Genomic DNA, 21,160 nt, shown 5'->3' on the forward strand with positions numbered 1-21,160 from the left:
ATTATGGCATTGAACAATAGAGTTCCACAATTACCAGTGTTACTGTGATCACTTTCACTTATGCAGTACTGTATGTAGTTTCAATGTTTAAACACATACAGTAGATATTTAAACTTTAAGGTATGTTTTGAATTGTTTGTACATTACTTAAAATGGTTTTTCATTAAGCATATTTAGGTATGTGTACATAGTTAAGCACTCTTGTTTGTGGTGTTTGTAAACTTACCTGAATGTGGTTGCAAGAGTAAAGTCACAGCTCCTGGCCCCGTGCATTGTGTAAGGGTAATGGGTGTTAGGGGTGAGTGTTTAAAAAATTAATAAATGCTCACTAGAATTTTGTAAGATTAGTGTATTATTTCCTTTGTGATACATTTATAATGAGGCTAAAATTTCATAATAGAATTTACCTGATTTAGACTTCAGCCTTTAGGAAGATTTACTTGCTTATTGCTTTTCTTCTATTAATACTCGCTTTTGTATCAGAACTAGTGTAATGAAAGGTATTTTGATTGCCTTTCTTATATTCCCTGGCTTAATAGTATAATTCCACTATCAGTGAGTTGCACAGTGGGTATTCATACCCTGTGTTCATATGTCTAGCATTCTCAAATTTCATACTTACATGTACAATATACGTATGTAGTACATTATTTACACTTCCAGAAGTGAAGTGTTTGACGTGTGCTAGGGAGAAGTTGTATGATAAGCAAATGATGTAGTGAAAATGCATGTCCTTTTGTTCCTAGCATTTTGGGGCATTCTCTTTAAACTGTGAAGAGTTTGCTATGGCTTCTCATTCAAGCCATTTCAGTATCTTGCTACTGAGACTGCAATATTTCTTGATGTTCCTGTAGTTTGGGTGTATTTTTAGCTTCCATTTGTGACCTATTGTCCCTGACCCTTTCAGTTCAAAGTATCTCCCTTATCAATTTATCTGATCATTTTATCTTTACCCTGTAATCATATCTTCCTCAGCCCTCCTGTTCTTTGTCATTAGGTAAGGTAAAATTTTTAACCCAGAGGGTTAGCTACCCAGGATGACCCAAGAAAGTTGGTACATTATCAGGACTGCCTTGTCTCATTTCTACTGAAGTCCTTTAATTTTCTCTCACAGGATGCTACCCACAACAGGTGAACAGGAGCAGCAGCTTTAAGGAAACATGCTTAACATTTCACCTGTGCTAGGGATTGATCACTGACCTTCAGTGTGTAATGAGGACACTACCTTTCTCTTCATATTCCAGTCTCCTGAATCCTGGGACAAATGTGTGTTCACCAGTTTGTGGATTTACTTATTTCTGGCTTTATGATCCTTGACATAGACTTTTTATTTCAGACAATCTGCCCTTCGAGTACTCTTCAATGTCATAATAGTGCCTTCCATGTAACCCTTCCTTTTCTCAATATCCTATGGAATAAACTATTGAAAAGCTGTAGAAAGCATTCCTATGTTATCAAAGTCTGAGGAGGATTCATAAATTGCATCTTGCATGTAATCAAGGATAAGAGTATAATACAGCATTTCATTGTGTGTTTGGTTGTCATATTTAAGCAACAGTGTTTCAGTAATTTTGTTAAAGGTATCTTTTAATGTTTCTTTCGTTTACTTTTCAGGTCTGGAGCGTGCAGAGCAGATCTTGAAAGAGGTAGGGACACTGCACTCACGTGGTGTATTCCGAGATGGGCAGGTGGTTTCAAGACATGTGCAGGACCAAGCACGGGGAATGATTCGTGGTGACAAAATTACCTGGGTTACGGGTAGCGAACCTAACTGCAGCAATATTGGCCAGTTAGTGACGGCTGTGGATTCTCTAGTGGCAAAGGCAAATAAACACCAAGATGCTGGCAAACTAGCACACTACAACATCACCTGGAGAACGCGGGTGAGTATCTTGTTCATGTTTGTGATCGCCAATTTAACATTTGTACACTGGTGCTTTTCTTGTGCTATATGTTGTATTCACTTATCTAGATCCAAACTGTGTATACTGTAGAATAGTACTGCATTTTGTTAAATTGGTTATTGGATCAATATGTAGAGCAGTAATTGAAATGATTCTTCAGTAAAACATAATAAGCAATGTTTTGGGCAAGAAATAGCAAAGGGGTGAAATGATACAATATTTTTGTGTACACTTGACAAAGTACATGATGAAACTGAGAGGCATTTTATGATCTGCTTCACGTTACATTATTTAAAGCGTAAAAGACTTTTTGCTCAGAGAAATCTTATAGGAACGAGATTAAGTCATAGCCTTAGTAATTTAACGATTAAACTGCACTAGCACATTATTTGAGTTAGGAAAGTTCTGGTGTTATGTGAAATACAAATAACAGTGGTGGATAGAACAGTGGAAAGAAAGGAACAGTTGTAAAACTTGAACCATTAAGTGAGAAGCATTAGTTTTATCACTTCAATAGGTATTCTATTTAAAACATGCTTAATAAAAAATGTATGTTGAGTTGCTGAATAGGCAAAACAACTTAGAAATGAAGGTATCTTTCAGAAAGCAAACTGTGCTCTACAATCCTGATATAGCAATACTATAAATATTTAAATGTTATGTTATGTAAATGGGATGTTATGGAAAGTGTTTTGAAGTTTCTTGGATGTCTCCAAAATTATTCGTCCAGTAGTAAACATGATAGTAAATGTAATTAAACTGTATAAGAACACCAAAAATAGTTACCATTAGCAGTTTTTAGAAAAGCATTTGTTACAAAATGACTGTGTAATTTGTCATTATTTAATGTTTTGTATGCATGTACACTATATGTAACTAATGTGACCAAATTGGTTTTGTTTTTAGGCTATGGTGGCTTGTTACCCTGGGCAAGGTGCACATTATGTGAAGCACATTGACAATCCAAATGGTGATGGACGCTGCATTACTGCTATTTACTATGTAAACAAACACTGGACATCACAGGTACTTCATATCATTTATCTACATTATTTGATTACTGTATGGATAAGGTTATTTTACAAGGAATTTCCATTGTTGAATTTTATGCACACATAATGTGAGCATATAACATTGTACAGGAGTTCTACTTAAGAATTGACTGCAGCCCCTAATTTATTAAGGATTAAGGGATACACAGTGGGTACATCTGAATAATTTATAAAAATTAAAGGGGTTAACACCATTATCTTCTGTTAACCAGTGAAGGCTATAAGGGTTTTCACTTTTTTTTTTTTTTTTTTTAGTTTAGTTGATATTGAATTGTAGTTCAGGATGCTAATGTGTAACTTGCTCTAGAATAGCTTTTATTATTTTACATATCTCTGTAAGTGAACACCACATCATATTCAGATTCCAGCCTATTGTGTATTGTTAATACCTTAGTTTGTACATTCCCATTCAGAGCTGAAAACTATTTTCAAGTTTTCACATACAGTATAAGTTTCTCAGGATTTCAATTGTGCGGTATTCTGGTAACACTTTTGCCCATAACTCTTAGATCCCTCTCTAATGCTTTTAATATTTTACCTTATAATCTATATTCTTGATGTGGCTTGTAATTGTTTTCTCAGATTACCATTACACAGCACACGCTTACATTAAAGTCCATCATCCATCACTCATTTCCTCGATTTATCAAGTGTAGGAATATAGACATTTTAATTACATGTTGTGCATAGGATATTTGCATCAATGGCAGATACTTTCATTTATTTTGTTTTGTCTTGTAATGTAAATTAGGAGCATCATTGGGAAGCAGTAATTTGTAACACCTTATTGGTGACATTATTCCTTTTACCCATATATGTATCTAACCTTTAAACAAAAAAATCTCGGCCACTTTTAATAGCCTTTTATTTCTTCTATATTTTATAATTTACTAGAAATTTTACTGCATCTAGAAACTGTGAGTACTGCTAGGTTCTGTTTTCATAATTCCATTTTTTCTAACCTTTTACCAATATATGGTATGCAAACTAATGCAGTACTGTACAAATAATAGTGTGCAACTTAATGAGGATTAAAATTGTACTCCATGGGAAGTCACCTGGATGATTGTTCTTCAGAGACCTCCATCTCTGGCTGTAGTGGCTGAGGTCTGGCTGCCCAACATCTTTTCTCTTACTCCTTAGCCAGGTTGTCTAATAACTCATTCTTTCTTAATATAAAAACCTTCTTACTCTTAGGAGCAGACTCTGCCACTCTTGCTATGCTTAGGAGCCATCAGTGCTAGAATACCACCATTATCAGCAGATAAATGAATAAAGGGATCACATTCATGGGCAAGAGGGAGATTCAACTCATTGTGACTCGAGAACCAAAATATTGCAGGGTCAGCAAAACAAACATCAGGAGGGCACATTCTCAGACATTGTGGCTACATCAACACCACCTCAAAATGTTCCTTCTTGGCTATACTATTCACAATTCTTAAAATATTATCTGACACATTTAGGTGAAATGCAAAATAAAAGTTAATTTTCTTCAGATATTTTCTTCTATGCAAAATCCCATGAATATTCAGGATATCCTCAAGGCTCTTCAGTAAAAATGTTGAATAACCAAAATGATTTAATTTAAAGTTCAGTACTGCAAATTTTTAGGGGTGAGTGTACTGTTCGATAAAAAATGAAGTAACTTTCTAGACATTGATTATAAATAAATCAAAGTGGAAAACTACTTGTGCAGCAATTTACACTGTGTATCATTTAACAAGTTAAAGTACCATAATTTGGCATAAACAAATTATGCTAATTACACTAAATGTGTGAGTGGTAAATGATAAAATTGTAGGAGTATGACAATAAGCAGTTGCCATACTTATCTAGTCTTTTTTTTAATTCTTGTGGGATAAATTGCAGTGACATTGGTTTGAGTTGATTACTAACAAGTTGTACCTAATTACATCAATCTTAAATTTCTGCTTATCCTTGCTTTATTGGTTGGGGAGAGAGGAACTCTGCTCGGCTGTACATAATCAGCTCATGGAGGGGGACTTACTGACATAAATAAGAGTCCAGATTGTGTTGATATGTCACACCTTTTGGTAGTGTCCCAATTAAATGAACCCACCCACCTTTGTTTTCAGTCACTACCTAGTTCCCAGCTGTGCTTAATATTGTTCTCTCTGAGCGCTCCACAGTAAAGTAGAGTGTGTGACCTTTTGATCATGACTGACCTGCATGCATGGACTAAGAGTTCTATGTTTTTTGCTGTCTCTTGGTACTTTCTTTCCTTATTAATACCTTTTTATTACTTGCCATCTTTTCAGTTTAGCACTGAATTATCCTTAGGATTTGGTACTCTCACTGAAGATAAAAATGTATAATTTTTTTAAAGAATAAAGGAAGTCATGATGCATCTTTTAACAATATATTATGATGGATGATTGCTCTTGTGGGGAATTTCTTTATATTAATATATTGCATACAGGTCTATAATAATAATGTAAAATTGGACCCTTGAAAGAGGCAAACAAGTCGGCAATATCCCAAATTATCAAAGTTATGCTGGGTAGTGATTCAATAGGTGACAGGTGGATAATATTTTTTTTATGCACCAGTGTCCAGTACTTTTCATTTTTTACTAATAAAGGTCTAGGTCTTCCAGTATGAGCTCCAACATGAAAACGAACCTTTTGGTGTTTAGATTTTTACAGTGACAGTAGTAATAATAGTCAAGCATACTTTCAGATATTAAGAAACTTTCATATTATATTTCTGCTGAACTTAGTAAATGAAGCAAGGCATACCTAAAGTTGTCTGGTTAAGATTTGAACAAGGAACAGGTTTACCCAGTGACTGAGCACCTGCCACTCCCTCTAAAGCACCTGCAGCATCATTGCTATCTTTGTAGTTATCCTCTGAAATCCCTTAATGCTTTTGTAACTAGAAATAAACATTCACCTTTATCCTCCTAGACGGATGCTTTTATAACTAGAAATATATTTTGTTTATTTCTAAACATTGTTACACTTAACATTATAAATGGTAAACTTTTAATGCATTTTTGCATCATAAAAGAAATAAAATATATGTAAAGATAAATGCTAAAATTTAAATGCATTTTTGCGTCATAAAAGAAATAAAATATAGAAAGTGCATGTAATAATGTTTATTAGAGGACGTACAGTTTTTGTGCATGGCGCGTTTGAATTTTGCGGCAACTTTTACCCACTACCTGTGCTTGTGAGTGCTCGCTCAGGGGCCCGCGTTATGCTTGGTGCGAGGCCTCTCTGCCTGTCACGTACGCCACATCCAGGGTTTGCTTTAATGTTATTATATGCTGCATTTTAATTATCCAACTAAGAATTGTATTGATGTTTCATTAAATGACCGAAACTTTTATAGATTTTGCAAGCCAGTTTTATTGTAAATTAGTTACTTTGTCATGCACCAAGACGCGTGTAGACAAGTGCTGGAGCAGTTAATTTGTCGTCTGATAATGTAACCGGCTTATTTCAGAAACTGACCTGAATAGTGATGTGATCATTTGTATAAAACGATGATGTGGGCTCTTCTCTTGCCCTGAATTAGTTTGCCTCACCTTGAAGTAATACTGTGTTAGTGATACTGTCCCCGCCCCCCTTCCTTAGAGTGAGGTACCTTGATGCTGGTGCGGGGCTCTTGAATTCAACCAGGGAGTTCGACCTAACTTTCCCTTTTCTCGGATCGAACCTGATTGCCTCCATTTTTCCCTAGTTGTATAATCTACGGGTTTAGCGCTCCCTCACGAATGTAATAATGCTTGCTCAGTTAAGGTAGAATACACAAATAATGGAATTTTAATGGTTACCTGGAGTTTACCTGGAGAGAGTTTAAACTCCAGGTAACCATTAAAATTCCATTATTTGTGTATTCTACCTTAACTGAGCAAGCATTATTACATTCGTGAGGGAGCGCTAAACTTTTGTGTAATAAGTGGTGTGGTGGTTTTCGTTATCTTAAGAGGATAGTGAGTGGGAGAACTACTTGTCTTAAGTGAGAGAAGAGTGTTGACTCATTTGGTTCATGGAGTATCAGAGGAAGGTGGGGGTGGCTTGGGGGAGGGGGGGGGGGTTGCTGCCTTCCTTACCATTCGTCAGTTTTAATAACTCTAGTATTGATTTATTCCTGTTGGTTAATAAGGTTTATGGATTGGTATTATATCCATGGTGCCGCGGAAATAACTGGGCTTTAATTAACAATACTTTTAATTCTCGCGGTATTTATGCAATGTCTACATATTCGTGCAGAATGATGCTGATGAATATTTATAAATTTAAGCCTGTATAACTGTTAATAACTATGTCAAATTAGCCGTTATTCTAACAGTTGACATTTCTTCCAATTAGGAACTTGCACAAATACTGTAAATACTTGTGATTATTAACTCGTGGGTTAGTAACTCAAGGCAACTCTCGAAAGCCATTGTTGGCCCTTATTTCGAGTAAAGTACTTTTGCTCTTTCCTAGGGTGCGGCCCAGAAAAGTTGTCTACACCCAGGTACTTGCTGCTAGGTGAAAAGGGACGACAGGTACCAGGAAACATGCTCTCTTAGTGATAATGGCTCAAAACATTGCTTAGCAACTTCAAATCATAAGGTTATTAAAACGAAATGTGTAGCTGCTGCAGTACAAATCCGACACCTTTAATGAGTTTATTATTAAATCTGGAGCACATTAGTAATACAATGTCATTCTTTCTTTATGCTTTCAACTCTACTTTTTGAGTGGTTATCGTAATTGGGGAAATTATTGGTAGAGAAACAGAAAAGTGAAACTGAAAGGTGTATGACACTTTAAACTAGGCCTTGATTCGTATTCTATAAACATCAGAAGAAATATACATTGTAATTAGGTATTTTTAACAGCTGGCTCATATGTTCTAAACATTTGTGGATAAATGTTCCATAAATTTACTCTTAAGTTTTGTATATGGCAGCTTGGCATGTTAGTTGTGAAAGGTAAACAATGTTTATATAAAATAGCAAAATGAATTAGTGGAACTACAATAAATTTTTAAGGGACAGACTAGTTTTATATCTTATATAATACACACTGCATTAACGTTTCTGCTTACACCAGAAGTATAGTAATTTAAATTCTGAACAGGATCCAAGGCTGTTGTACAGTACCTGGCAGATTGCCACATTTACAGTTCTATTGCATGTGATATTGAGGATAATACTACAAATGAGGAATATTTTTTATACTTGTAAACTTCTCTAGGGAGGTACTTTGATACTGGAGAAGGGCTCTTAACCCAAGGAATTGGATTTGTCCTCCCCTTCTTGGCTTGAGCTCAATTGCCTCCTAGTTTTCCCAGGTGCTACATGATCCCTACAGATTTAATTCTTCCCTCCCTCTTTCCCACTCCTTCCCCAATCAATGGAATTGTTTGGTAATCAGTAAGATGTTTATTATAGTTACATTTTCTCATTTATCTATCCTGTGTTAAGGGTCTTACTCAATTTATAAATTTACAACACATTAGTTCCATAGAATGGCTTGTGCAGGCTCTTGAGACAGCTTTGCTGAGCTCGTTCTGCAGCACTTGCTGTTTTATTCTGCTGTGCCTATTCCTTAGTCTTATTCTGTATATCTTTGCAAGTCTTGTTCAACAGTACCTTTCATTCTGCAGTTTTTGATCAGATTTTTATTTAGTGTTTTGAACTAGTTAAAATGTAATCCAAGTGAATTGTCTCAGTTTAGGTATTTATATGTATAAAACTCCATGGGAAAGTGGAACAGAATTCTTTCTCCATAAGCCGTGCATATCATAGGCAACTAAAATGCTGGGAGCAAGGGGCTAGTAACCCCTTTTCCTGTATACATTACTAAATTTAAAAAAAGAGAAACTTTTGTTTATCTTTTTGGGTCGCCCTGCTTCAGTGGGATGCGGCCAATGCAATGAAAGAACAAATACGTGTATAAAAGGTGTTTTGCATTCTTTAATACATTATCTTATGATAACAGAAATTGTGTTGTATACAGTAATAATTTTTGTTCTTTGACTCTGCAGGATGGTGGTGTACTACGAATCTATCCTGAAGGTTGCAGTGACAAAGTTGCAGAAATTGAGCCTTTGTTTGATCGTATGCTCTTTTTCTGGTCAGATCGTCGCAACCCTCATGAAGTGTTGCCTGCTAAAATTACCAGGTGTGTACATGTACTGCTTGAACACATTGTTGGCAAAATTATTTGACTTTTTCTCTTAATGATGAAAGGTGTGTTAATGGGTTGGTGAAAAGAATTACAGGTCGGTACTCACTAATCTGGCAATCAGTCATCCTGTTCAATCGGTTATCCGGCATTAATTTCAGCTAGCATAAGTTCAAATTTCCAGGGTCGCCACACCAACCTGCTGCTACTGTTTGGTGTCACTACTTGCTGCTTAAGTCATTCCAACTTCTTTTTCCCTATTTATTGTTATAACCTGCTTACTTTTAGCCCTAGCCATGGTTCTAATGAATAAAAGAAATTCTTCTCGTTGTGTAAAGCACATACATAGTACATTGTCCATAAAAGATAAGGTGGCTTTGAAGCCACTGTCGGTTGCCATGAGCTCAGTCTCGTGATGCAGGGGAATATGCTTTATTATTATGCTAATATCAACACTACAGCTTATTTACCTATCACAGTTGATCTGATATGACATAATAAACAATATAAATAACATAAAAACATGGTAAATACTCCAGAAATAATATTTGCCATAATACTGAGCGGTTCGACAGAGGTATGAAGTGGATATGGGATACAAGTACCATCCTCCTATCCCTGTCTTGGGGGCATATGTTTGAGAAAACAGAGTATAGCACAGGGCTAACTGTGATATGCACTGGTACTGCACCATAAAACTGAAACAAAAAAGCTATTTTCTCTGCATAGATTATCATACATAGCATATGTGTAGAGAACCTAGGATAACCCAAAAAAGTCAATGATTTATTTCCAGTACCTGGCTTGGGCTTGCCATATATAATTTTTGGTAAATATTTTTTTTCCCCAGTTATTTGTTGGGCTCTCTTATTGAAACTTGGGCAATATGTGATGGAAAGATGCTTCTTAACGTACACCAAAAATGAAAGTAATGGACGATAAATAAGAAGAGTTCACTTCTCAGCCATTAGTCGCCCCTTTGCAGTATATTTTTGTATAGTTTTTATGGTTATATTCTCGTTTTTTGGTCTCGTTTGATAGAATGGAAGATATATTACAGAAATAGATATGATTTTGATTCGTTTCACAAGGAAAGGTACCTTGAAATTGAGCTCAAAGTAACAGAAATGTTCGATTCCTTGACGATGTTCAAGAGTAAACAAATGATGTCACCGTCCAATATGTGTCTGACTGGCCAGTGTAATACACAGTCACAAATGGGTTGACATTATTTATACAATTATTACAATAATGCAATAGTCTGCATAACAGTAAATCTTCTGTTTTTTGGGTGAATAAAAATTCAAAATGGAAAGCAGAGTAATATAAGAAGGGCCAGGAGCTGTGACTAATGGACAGAGAAAATGTTATTTTAGTGCCAGGAATGTCTGCATTGTTTATTCTGGACCCTATTTTGAAATTGGCATCTTTAGAAATTTGTGTGAAATTGGCCAAATTGCCAATTTCTGACCACTTCATTGGGTAGTTGAAAAAGGTGAATGGGCAGTGTCTTGTACTCAGTTGAGAGAATAGAAGTAAGTAAATAAGTAAGTTTATTCAGGTATACACAAATACAGTTGCAAGAGTTGCACTGAGGTGAAGGTTCAGTGCAACACTTCTATAAACCTTGCTGAATTTAAATAGCACTACAGAATGAATACTAGCAAAATAGCTGTGGGTTTGGTAGACTGGAACAAGGGAACGGGCCAAAAATAGGGTGTAAATTGGGTAATCCGGCACCCTACAGGTCCCGATGATGCTGGATTAGTAATGGCCAACCTGTATAATCTTCCTACCAATTGATGTTGCAGCACCTGTTTCTTAATGCCAGGCTGTGCATCAAATTACTGATTTGATGATTTGCTTTCACACTGATAATTTTGAAACTGTTACTTTGAATCTGGTGCTTTTACCTTGTTACAGTTTGATTTTATAATAACTATTAAAAGGTAATTAAATTCATCCTAGTTTTATTACTGATATTATTGCATTTGTTTTTAAATTTGTCCAATGTTTTCCAACATTTGTCTGGCCAAATTCTTTGCCTATAATTGCTGATATCCATTAATGAGAAGTTCTCCTGTAGGGTTTGCTCTCATAAATTAATTTAGTTTGTAGTTACAATGGAAAATTTGAGATTAGATATGCATTAATAATTTAATTACATCATCTTTTGTGTTATCAAGTCATCATGGCCCCTAAAGTGTGCAGTAAACAGGCAATTTCTCTGAACATCAAACAAGAAATTGTGAAAAATTGATGGAGTTAGAAGTAGTAAATCAGTACAAGAGTATGACTTTCCACAATTGACCATCTCCAGACAAACTAGAAAGAGCATTAAAGTGGCTGACGAATCTAAGCTAGTGAGAAAAGCCGGAGAAATTATCATAGAGATTGAAAGAAAGTTATTGTGGATAAGCAAGAAGCAGATGAAGATAGAGATATTGCCTGTACATTATATATGTTAGTGTGCAAGTTCAAAATATAGTAAAATTTGCACTTCATGGGTCTTGGACCAAATTTCCATAAAATTGTATTTTAGGCTTTGAGTTACGATAGTTCCTAGGTACGATACATCTTCTGAAACAGATTACTATTACAACTCAAGGAACCACTGTACTTGCAATGAGAACTTTGCAATATTATGAAGGCAGTATAATGTTAAGGAATGTTGGTCAGCTAGCAACCTCACTCAAAACTCTTACCTTACCAACTATACCACATAGTATTTAAAGTGAAACATGTTGTATATGTATTGGCCTAGTCAGTATGATAGTGGTCTTGTGTAAGCTAATACTTTTTGAAATAGTAATTAATATTGTTCATAGCTACAGTATTTGATAGGAGTGTTTTCTTTTCTCAGCAGATATGCTATCACTGTGTGGTACCTTGACCAGAAAGAACGTGAGGAATATTTGGCTCGTGTAAATAATGCTTCTGCTAATACTTGACGAGATCCTGCTCCACTCTGCTTTTCCAGCTGGCCACATACTTGAATTGCTGCAGCTGTGGCTACCCCGTCATGCAAACCTTTTGATAGTGTCACACTGGGGTTTACCAGACTAACAAGCTTGGTCCTTATTCAGTGACACTGATCACATATACAGGTGTTGAGACAGAGTGAGTGATGTGTGCCATAATGATGCTAGACTGTGTGAAAACTTATCACTAGAGAAAACCAATTTCGTCTATTTTAAAAGTTATTGGTAAAAAGGAAGTTGTGAGCCCCAATGAAAGGGTCTCATATTTAAAAGTGATTGGTTATAAATAATTCTTTTTAATTAAGCATCATTTATTTTGAGCAAGTAAATCCGTAATAAAACAACCTCAGCATATGTGCATTTTGTCAGACAAAAAAGATAATGGGCAATATGTGTTGTATTAACACACAAGTTCCTACCTTTTATTGCCTTGTTCTTTCTTGCTATGTCAGGGGTTTTGAGTTCCTACCCTTTATTTCATTGTTCTGTCCTATTTTAGGATATTTTTAGAGGATTTAATCCCTGCCAAATCAGAGAATGTGCATTTATCTTGGAAAGTGGTAAAATTTTACCCTCGTGCACAGTAAAATAATAATGTGTGACTAGTGGTGATGGGTTGAACACAGCATTAAATGCTACTTAATTATATGGCCTTCCCATTTGACATTGGAAATAAATATTTTAGTATGTTAATTGGCATTTTTTTTTTTATATTTTTTGAGCAAATGCCTTAAAAATACAGTATCAACACACATGAAACCTGAAATACCAAAAATTTGTGGTGTGTAATTTTCAGTTTGAGAAGTCCTGCACACACTGTTTTTAAGGCAAAGCATTCTGTGGTATTTGTTTGTCAGGTTACTAGTTTCTAGTATTGAAACCCAACAGTCATACCTCATACAAACGTCTCAAGGTTTGCATATGTCATGTACTTAGGGAATAACTACAGTGTTGCTGTATTGTGATTTATATTACAATTTTCCATAGCAATTGTGTGTAAATTCCATTTATATTGACTAGTAGTGGTTGTGATAAGTCTACACAAATTGTGTGATAAATTCAGTATTATAAGGTTCAAATTTTGTTAAAGAGTACCAAAGATATTCATGAAGGTGAAAATGTTTCATGCCCCAAGAGGCTTAGGTTCAGATAAGGATTGTATTAATAGGTCATTGGTTTAATTAAATTGAATACAGTGAAACCCTAATTAAAAGGTCTAATATAGGAGAGGGTTCCCATCAATGCTGGTTAAATCTGAATGAAGAGGATTTTTCACAATTGTAACAGTAATGGATAGGTCTGGATTTGATGGACTTGGTCCATCAAGTCCAAAATAAATTTACCCATCTGTCCGTAATTACACACAATTCTGCATATAACTGACTAAACTGTTTTCCGACTTTCTCCAGAAAATTAATTTTATCCGTTAAATACAATTGCAGTCCATTGAATCCAGGTTTACTGTACTTGTTTATCTTCGGAGTCATTAATATCTGCATTGATGACCTTATTTATTAATACAAGGTCTATTATGATTGTTTTGAGGCAAAATATAATACTGTAGTTATCATTTTGTTTTAGTTACTCAGGTTAAATATCATTTTCTCTTAATGCAGGTGATTACCTTCAGCATATGTATCCAGTCATCTTTGGATGGCACAATCATAGCTAGCTAAAAATTTGCCCTCTTGAATAGATCTGAGTAGGTCTAGCATTGATTGGTCTTCCTTCTTTGTTTGAAAGAATTAATGGCAAATTTCACACCTAACCTACACACTGGAAATGAAAAGTAGAGAAGATTTGGTCCTACCTAGATTATCAGGTTCAGGATGGAGTGAAATATGTAGTTTCCATTTCAGATTTGTATTTTGTGAATTATTCGAACCATGTATTGATTTGCTCATTAAAAGTTTCATGCCTCTCCCTAGGGCCCGGAATATTTTCACCACTGATGATGAGCCATGTTAATATGGTTTACTCAAATACAATACATATATCAAGAAAGGTTCATAAACAAAACTTTCGTTTATTAACGTAGGAAATCTGTAGATTTCAAGAGTTACCTTGTAATTGGACAAATAGCTAATTGGTTGTTGCCAGTAATTAGACACTTTTGCACATGTGCTGAGTCTCACCCTCCCTCTCGCTCTCTTTCTCCCTTTCTCTCTCTCCCATACAAAAATAATCTGGTCGTTTAGAGCTGGTGACTCATTTGATAGGGAAACTAGCTCACTTTAATGTCTGATATGCATTAATAATCATTGGACATGGCTGTGCATGCAAGAATGGAATTGCTAATGTTAAGGTAAAACTATAAACTATTGGTGTCTGATAGTGTATGATGAAAGAGGTATATCGAATGTGTAACTTATTATGTATATTTTACAAATACTTTTGCAGAATGAGTATGTGAAGAAGACATTAAGTTATTTTCTTATTTTTAACAGTAAAATGTGCAACTTGGTTACACTTCTGGTGGGGATCCAGAAAAGTCTTGCACATGGACATTCAGATTCATATATTGTTGCTGATAAGTTTCAGCTTGTAGTCAGTGTATCAAGAGCACAGTGCTGCTTATTGGCACTCTAATGTTCAGTGAATTTTATTGTGCCTCAAAGCCTGAAAATTTGAAAGTGTTTGTTACATATACCTGGTGCTATAGCATGTACAGTAATATACCATTATGCATCTTGTGATTTGGCTTGTGCACTGGAAACTTTCCAAAATTATCAATTCATACATTAATATTCTTTAACAATAAATATGTTTTGAAGTGTAACATACATACATACATACATACATACATACATACATACATACATACATATACATATACATATACATATACATATACATATACATATACATATATATATATATATATATATATATATATATATATATATATTTATTACACACACACACTATATACTATATTAAAAGTACTGTACTGTGCTTCCATTCTTATTAAATTTTTCAACCAAAAAAAAAAAAAAGTTTTTAAATGAAGAGAAGGTCTTGGTTGTTTTTTTCCATTGTACCAGCCAATTTTAGATGAATTGCTGGGCAACAACTGGTTTGTACATAACCCAGTATTTTGTAGGCATTCTGTATGACATTTGTATTTCATGAATGTTAATAATTTTGAGGGCAGATCAAAGAATTTGAGCCACAAAATGAATGAAGTGGTTGTTCTTTTTCATTACTTTTGTATTCAACTTTAGAGGCCGGTATGATTTTAAGTTTGCTTCAGAAATTACCGTCAATAATATTTTTGACATTCTAAGTCAGAACTGAATGACGTTAAGCTATAATCTTATTTTTTCTTAAACCCAAAAGTACTTACTGGAGGAAAATTCACTAAATTCATGTACCAAACCAATTAAAAATGCTGCAATGCTTCTAAAATTTAGAATCTAATAACCAAAAGGCTCTACTTTTTTTTTGATAAAGTATAGTTTAACTATGTATATAACAAGGTTTTAAGCTGTGCAAACTTCAACAACTTCTAATTAAAATCTTTGTGGATATATTTTGAATCTCCCATTTAATTGTATTATGCTGTATATTTAATATTAGCTTGAAATATTGAATACTCCTTTTAATTTTTAAATTCTTTCACATACTCAGATTTTCTTTGCCTAATGTTATTCCATCCCACAATGTTTTCTTAAGCTTTCAGCTGCACTAAGACAAAAATTATGCAACCTGTTCATGGGTGATGTGTGTGTAATTAGATCCGTCCATCTGGAAATTTTCATTAAAGCTCAAAATTGAAGTTGTTTTACAGACTTAATTTTTTTTTTAGTCATTTGCAAATTAATACACAGTAGATGTTTATAATGACAATTATATTTAAAAAAAAAAAAAGTGGTTATAGCATTATCATCAAATTTTTCCTCCCAAAAATGAAGTACTGTAGCTCATATAGTCTATGTAAAAAAAACCTTTTGACAGTGACATAGTAAGTACCATACATTATGATCATTCAAACATGACCTTTATCATTGTACACCTTTGAGATAGTAGTTTGCAATAAGCATGAAAGTCTAATTTATTATTAATTATTGTTAATACTGTATATCTTCAGTACAAGACACTTGTATTGGAGTTTGTCAATAATAATCTGTCAAAACTGAAATCTTTCCTCGCAAATACAGTACTGTTGTAGATTTTTCTGTGCAATTTCCCATTATGAAAATGTTACCTTAACACTACACTATCCTCAACTTTTTCAGTTTTTAAAACATTTTCTTGTTACAGCAAATATGGATATTTTGCAAACGCATGAGTACTGTATAGAGCCATTTAGTATATGGTATCACATACACTGCAATTTAAGTATTGTTTAAAATTAGATTTTTTTGAGGGTTTGTATATACAGTATTGTACTATATTACTTATTTCTTGACAGGTGCTGCTGGCAACTAGCCATACATAGGGTGATGTCGCGAATTTTTGTGGTGAATTGCATATAATCACTATTAGATGTGTATCTAGTTAAGACTCACAATGTTTATTAAAATTGAAGTAGTAAACTATAACACCTCTTATATTTGACAAAGTAATAAAGAGTAACTTAACCCTGATTATCTTAGGTTAAACGTATAGCTACAACAGTCTTTTATTGTTTAATGCAGCTGACATAATCTTTATTTTCATTATCTGCCCTATGAAGTGTTGAAAAACCTCTGTTGTGTAATGTATCTGTCTTCATGCTGATTTTCTCTGGGTCAGTTTTACATTGGGATGGGAGGAAGTACTCTGTTGATTATGCTTGGGGTGACTACCATTTCCTGGGCACAGTACTTGAATGAAGAGCTAAAAATTATTTTAGTTTAAATAGAATGAGGGTTAGGGCATTAGGGTTAGATTTGAGGAAAGTGAGATGAGGTCCCATGTCTTGAATCATGAGCTGCTTTGCAACAGTAAGAATACCCCCCTCCCCCTCTCCTTTGAAGGAAAAAGGTAGGTAGTGTTGATGTCTTGAATGTGTAAATACTGAAATTACTATATACAGTATACCATATAGACCGAATTCCCCTCAAGGGAGGTTCCTTTATGTCAGTGAGGGGCTCTTGGCCTAAGGAATTGGGTCTTTATTCCTCGTCCTTTGATAGAACTAGGATGCATCTCATTCCCCTGGGTGCTGTGACCCCTATGGGTTTAGAGCTCTGTAAATGTAGTAATAATAACAATAATAATGCCACCATTACATGCATTCATGACAAAAAATGTGTTGTTACTCTGCATGTTTCTGACATGCTGTAGTTAGTGTCAAGTATCAGTTTTCGTTAAATAACATATTCCACATGGAAGGAATATCTTACCTTGCAGGGTAACATTTGTGATTTCTGGGATGAGCACTTTCATAGTGGGAATGCATAAATGCTGCAAGAGAACATAAGTATACAACAGTTTCTTGTATAGTGTGTCCATTAAATGATCATATTACATAACTATTTAGTGCATATTTTGCTGGCTCAGAAAACTTCGACTAGCCCTCATTATGTCAAGAAATCACTATTGTCCTAAGTTTGTCTTTCATCAATGGATATTTGTTTTACACTGTTTTATATATACATTCACTGTACTGCTAAGAGTACTGTATTTGTGATTATCATATGCAAAATATGATTTACATTCATGCTTTTCCTCAGCTCAAATGTCTTTTTCCAGTGCAAAGAATACATATTGAAACTTTTACACTATTGCTTTTTCATTTACCTTGAAGAGTAAGACCAGCCAGTGAATGCAAACCGAAATTATAATCATAATGTAGTGCTAAACCCCAAAGAGTGTGTTGATGCAAACTGAAAATTACGGCTATTTGCAAAGAATATTAAGATTGTCCATGGATATAGTAGGTTTTGTGTGTGTGTGTGGACAGCGTTGTGCGAGGGCATTTACTGTCTTCGGCTAGCATTTTTACTGCTGAATTGTATGCCATTATTGTAGCACTTATCCGTATTGCATCTTTGCCTGTGTCATCATTTGTGGTTGTTTCAGACTCCCTTAGTGCTTTACAGGCTATACAAAAATTTGACACGCCTCGCCCCCTAGTTCTTCATATCCAACTTTGGTTACGGCATATTGTTTTTTTTTGTTGGGTCCCTGGTCATGTTGACGTACAGGGCAATGAAAAGGCTGTGCGGTCAGCAGTACATGACCTTCCAGTTTCATATAGAGGTGTTCCATTAATGGACTGTTTTACTGTTATAGTTTCCCACCTTCACACCCGTTGGCAACAACATTGGTCTGCTCTGCTCAATAAACTTTGTTCTATTAAACCGAGTATCGGTTACTGGCCGTCTTCTTGTCATCAGTATCGAGGCTGGGAGACTACTCTCTCCCGCCTTCGCATTGGCCATACTCGTCTTACTCGTGGATATCTCATGGAGAGGCGCCCTGCTCCTCTCTCTGAGAATTGTCAGGTTCCAGTATCGGTCAGCCACATTCTGTTAGACTGCCCACTTTATCAACAAGCACGCAGAATTTACCTCCAACGTTGTCTTCGCTCCGCTGCTCTCTCTTTACCTTCCCTTCTCGCTGATAGACCCACCTTTCATCCGGACACTTTTTGACAACTGACTTACTCCACAAACTCGGATGATGATACCTTCAGCCCTTTCTACCTCAATCAATTGCTACCCTTTACCCCTGCACTATCCCTTGCCCCACTGTTTTCTGTAACCTACTAATCATCCCTCCCCCCTTCTGCTGCCCGATACCCTCGCTTCCTTCCCTACCCTGCAGCGCTGTATAGCCCTTGTGGCTTAGTGCTTCTTTTTGATTATAATAATGTGTGTGAAAGCACATGTGCATGTGTGCACCCCTCAAGGGAGGTTCTTTGATGGTGAGGGGCTCTTGATCTAGGGAATTGGATCTGTGCTCCAGTCCCCTGAATTAAGCCTGAATACCTTCCGCATCCCCCCACTGGTGCTGCATAATTCTACGGGTTTTGTGCTCCCCCTTGTGCTTTAGCGCTTCTTTCAGATTATAATAAATTAATGCTCCCCTTGATTATTAATAATCCTTGATGCTGGTAAGGGGGCTCTTGATCTAGGGAACTGGATCTGTGCTCCAATTCCCTGAATTGAGCCTGAATACCTTCCATCCTCTCCCCCCTACAGGCGCTGTATAATCCCTACAGGTTTAGCACTCATTATAATGTGCATGTATGTAGGCCAGCATACTCATTCACACTCATGGGTCCTGTTGTACCTTCTGTTAAAATTAAAGAATCTGCCTCCACAACTTTAAGATCACTCCATTTCCTGACCTGTCAGACCGATTAGTGTGCTGCTGACATCTTGTGTCTACCAGCTGTGCTCCAGCGTAACAGTTTCCTCCCTCAAAAGCGCTTGCTCTTCAAGGAAGGTTCCTTGATGCTGGTGAGAGGGCTCTTGATCTAGGGAATTGGATCCGTGCTCCACTTCCCTAAATTAAACCTGAATATCTTCCACATCTCCCCACAGGCGCTGTATAATCCTACGGGTTTAGCGCTTCCCCCTTGATTATAATAATCAAAACTGCTTGTTCTTGACTCCTATCAATTACTCTCGAGTACTTTTTGTGTCTGCTGGATCTTGCATCCCATTGTTCTTCGTATGCAACTTTGGTTGTCCCACATTGCATTTCTAGTAAAAATATAATTTTTTAGCTGGGTCCGGTTTCTTTTTGATTATAATAATAATTTTGCTGGGTCCATGGACAAGTGGATGTTAGATAAGCAGGCGGACTGGTGTGTAGTCGGCTCTTCATGACTTCCATTTTCAGACTATTTTGCAGTAATCTCTGGATAACTTCAGAGCCGTTGGCAAAAAACGATAGTCTGAGCTGATTCATGACAAATTATATTCTATTAAACCGTATTTAGGTTTCTGGTTTTCTAATCTGCTGTCATGTTTGGGAGATTACTCCCCCCCCCATAGTTGTATAATCCTACGGGTTTAGCGCTCCCCCATGATTATAATAATAATAATCCCCCCCCCATATACTGGACACAGTCTCCCTTATGGGTATCTGATGGACTTTCCTTGAACCCAGACTCTCGTTGATTTTTGGACAGTAACTGATTTCCTGCACAAACTCTGATGATGATGCCTCTAGTACTCACAGCCCTTTCTACCTCAATCTCTTGCTACCCTCTACCCCTGCACTATCCACTGCCCTGCTGCACTCCATGACCTAATAATCATTCCTCTCCCTCTTGCTTCCCTGCCCGGCGGCGCTGTATGACCCTTGTAGATTGTGCTTTTTTTATTATAATAATCATGGAGAAATGCCCAGTGCCACTGATAATTGTAAAGTTCCATTTTCAGTTCGTCATATACTGTCCTGTCTACCAACGAGCCTACAGGATTTACCTCTAATCATCACCGCTCTTAACGCTGACAGCCCTACCTTTGACACAGACTCCCTCTTTGACTTTTTGTCAGTGATAGCTTTACTACACCGACTCTGATCTTACTATCCCTCCAGGTAAGACATTGACTTGACTCCAGGTAGCACTCCTCTAATGTTAGATTCAATTCCGTTTGCCTCTCCTCAGTTCACACCACGCACCTCTGAAACTAGTCTGCACACCCCTGCACTTTCTCCAGATTCTTAAATATCTCTTCTGGCTGAGATCAAAGTGTAGTATCCAGATTCTTAACATGCTGTCTTTCATGTGGGTTCCATGCTGGTGCTGCATACTCAAATTATTATTATAATCAAAAAGAAGCGCTAAGCCACAAGGACTATACAGCGCTGCAGGGCAGGAAGGAAGTGAGGGCATCAGGTGGCAAAAGGGAGATGGATGAGCAACAGGTTACGGATAACAGCGGGGCAGTGGATGGTGAAAGGGTAAAGGGCAGCAAGAGACTGAGCCAGAAAGGGCTGAGGGGAGTGCGAAAAGTATCATCAGAGTTTGTGGAGTAAATCGGTCGTTGTCAAGAAGTCAATGAGAGAGTCAGGATTAAAGGAGGGTCCATCAGCAAGAAGGGAAGGTAAAGAGAGAGTAGTAGAACGAAGACGACGTTGGAGGTAAATTCTGCGTGCTCGTTGATAGAGAGGGCAGTCTAACA

The 21,160-nt window shown here is 36.2% G+C and overlaps 1 protein-coding gene across 4 annotated transcripts in view; it reads left to right on the forward strand.

Moving 5' to 3' along the window:
- Nucleotides 1-17,800, forward strand: part of Hph (HIF prolyl hydroxylase) — a 37,564-nt gene extending 19,764 nt beyond the window's left edge. For 3 of the 4 annotated variants that reach the window (XM_053795047.2, XM_053795043.2, XM_053795046.2), the window contains exons 3-6: nt 1,615-1,883; nt 2,811-2,930; nt 8,969-9,105; nt 11,972-17,800. In XM_053795047.2, coding sequence (XP_053651022.1) covers nt 1,615-1,883; nt 2,811-2,930; nt 8,969-9,105; nt 11,972-12,059 — 614 coding nt within the window. In that variant the 3' untranslated portion in view covers nt 12,060-17,800. The remainder of the gene's footprint in view (nt 1-1,614; nt 1,884-2,810; nt 2,931-8,968; nt 9,106-11,971) is intronic. The other variant, XM_053795045.2, reaches the window with a different exon arrangement.
- The last annotated feature ends 3,360 nt before the right edge of the window (nt 17,801-21,160 follow it).

This window comes from Cherax quadricarinatus, chromosome 72 (genome assembly GCF_038502225.1).
Source record: "Cherax quadricarinatus isolate ZL_2023a chromosome 72, ASM3850222v1, whole genome shotgun sequence".
Taxonomy (NCBI): domain Eukaryota; kingdom Metazoa; phylum Arthropoda; class Malacostraca; order Decapoda; family Parastacidae; genus Cherax; species Cherax quadricarinatus.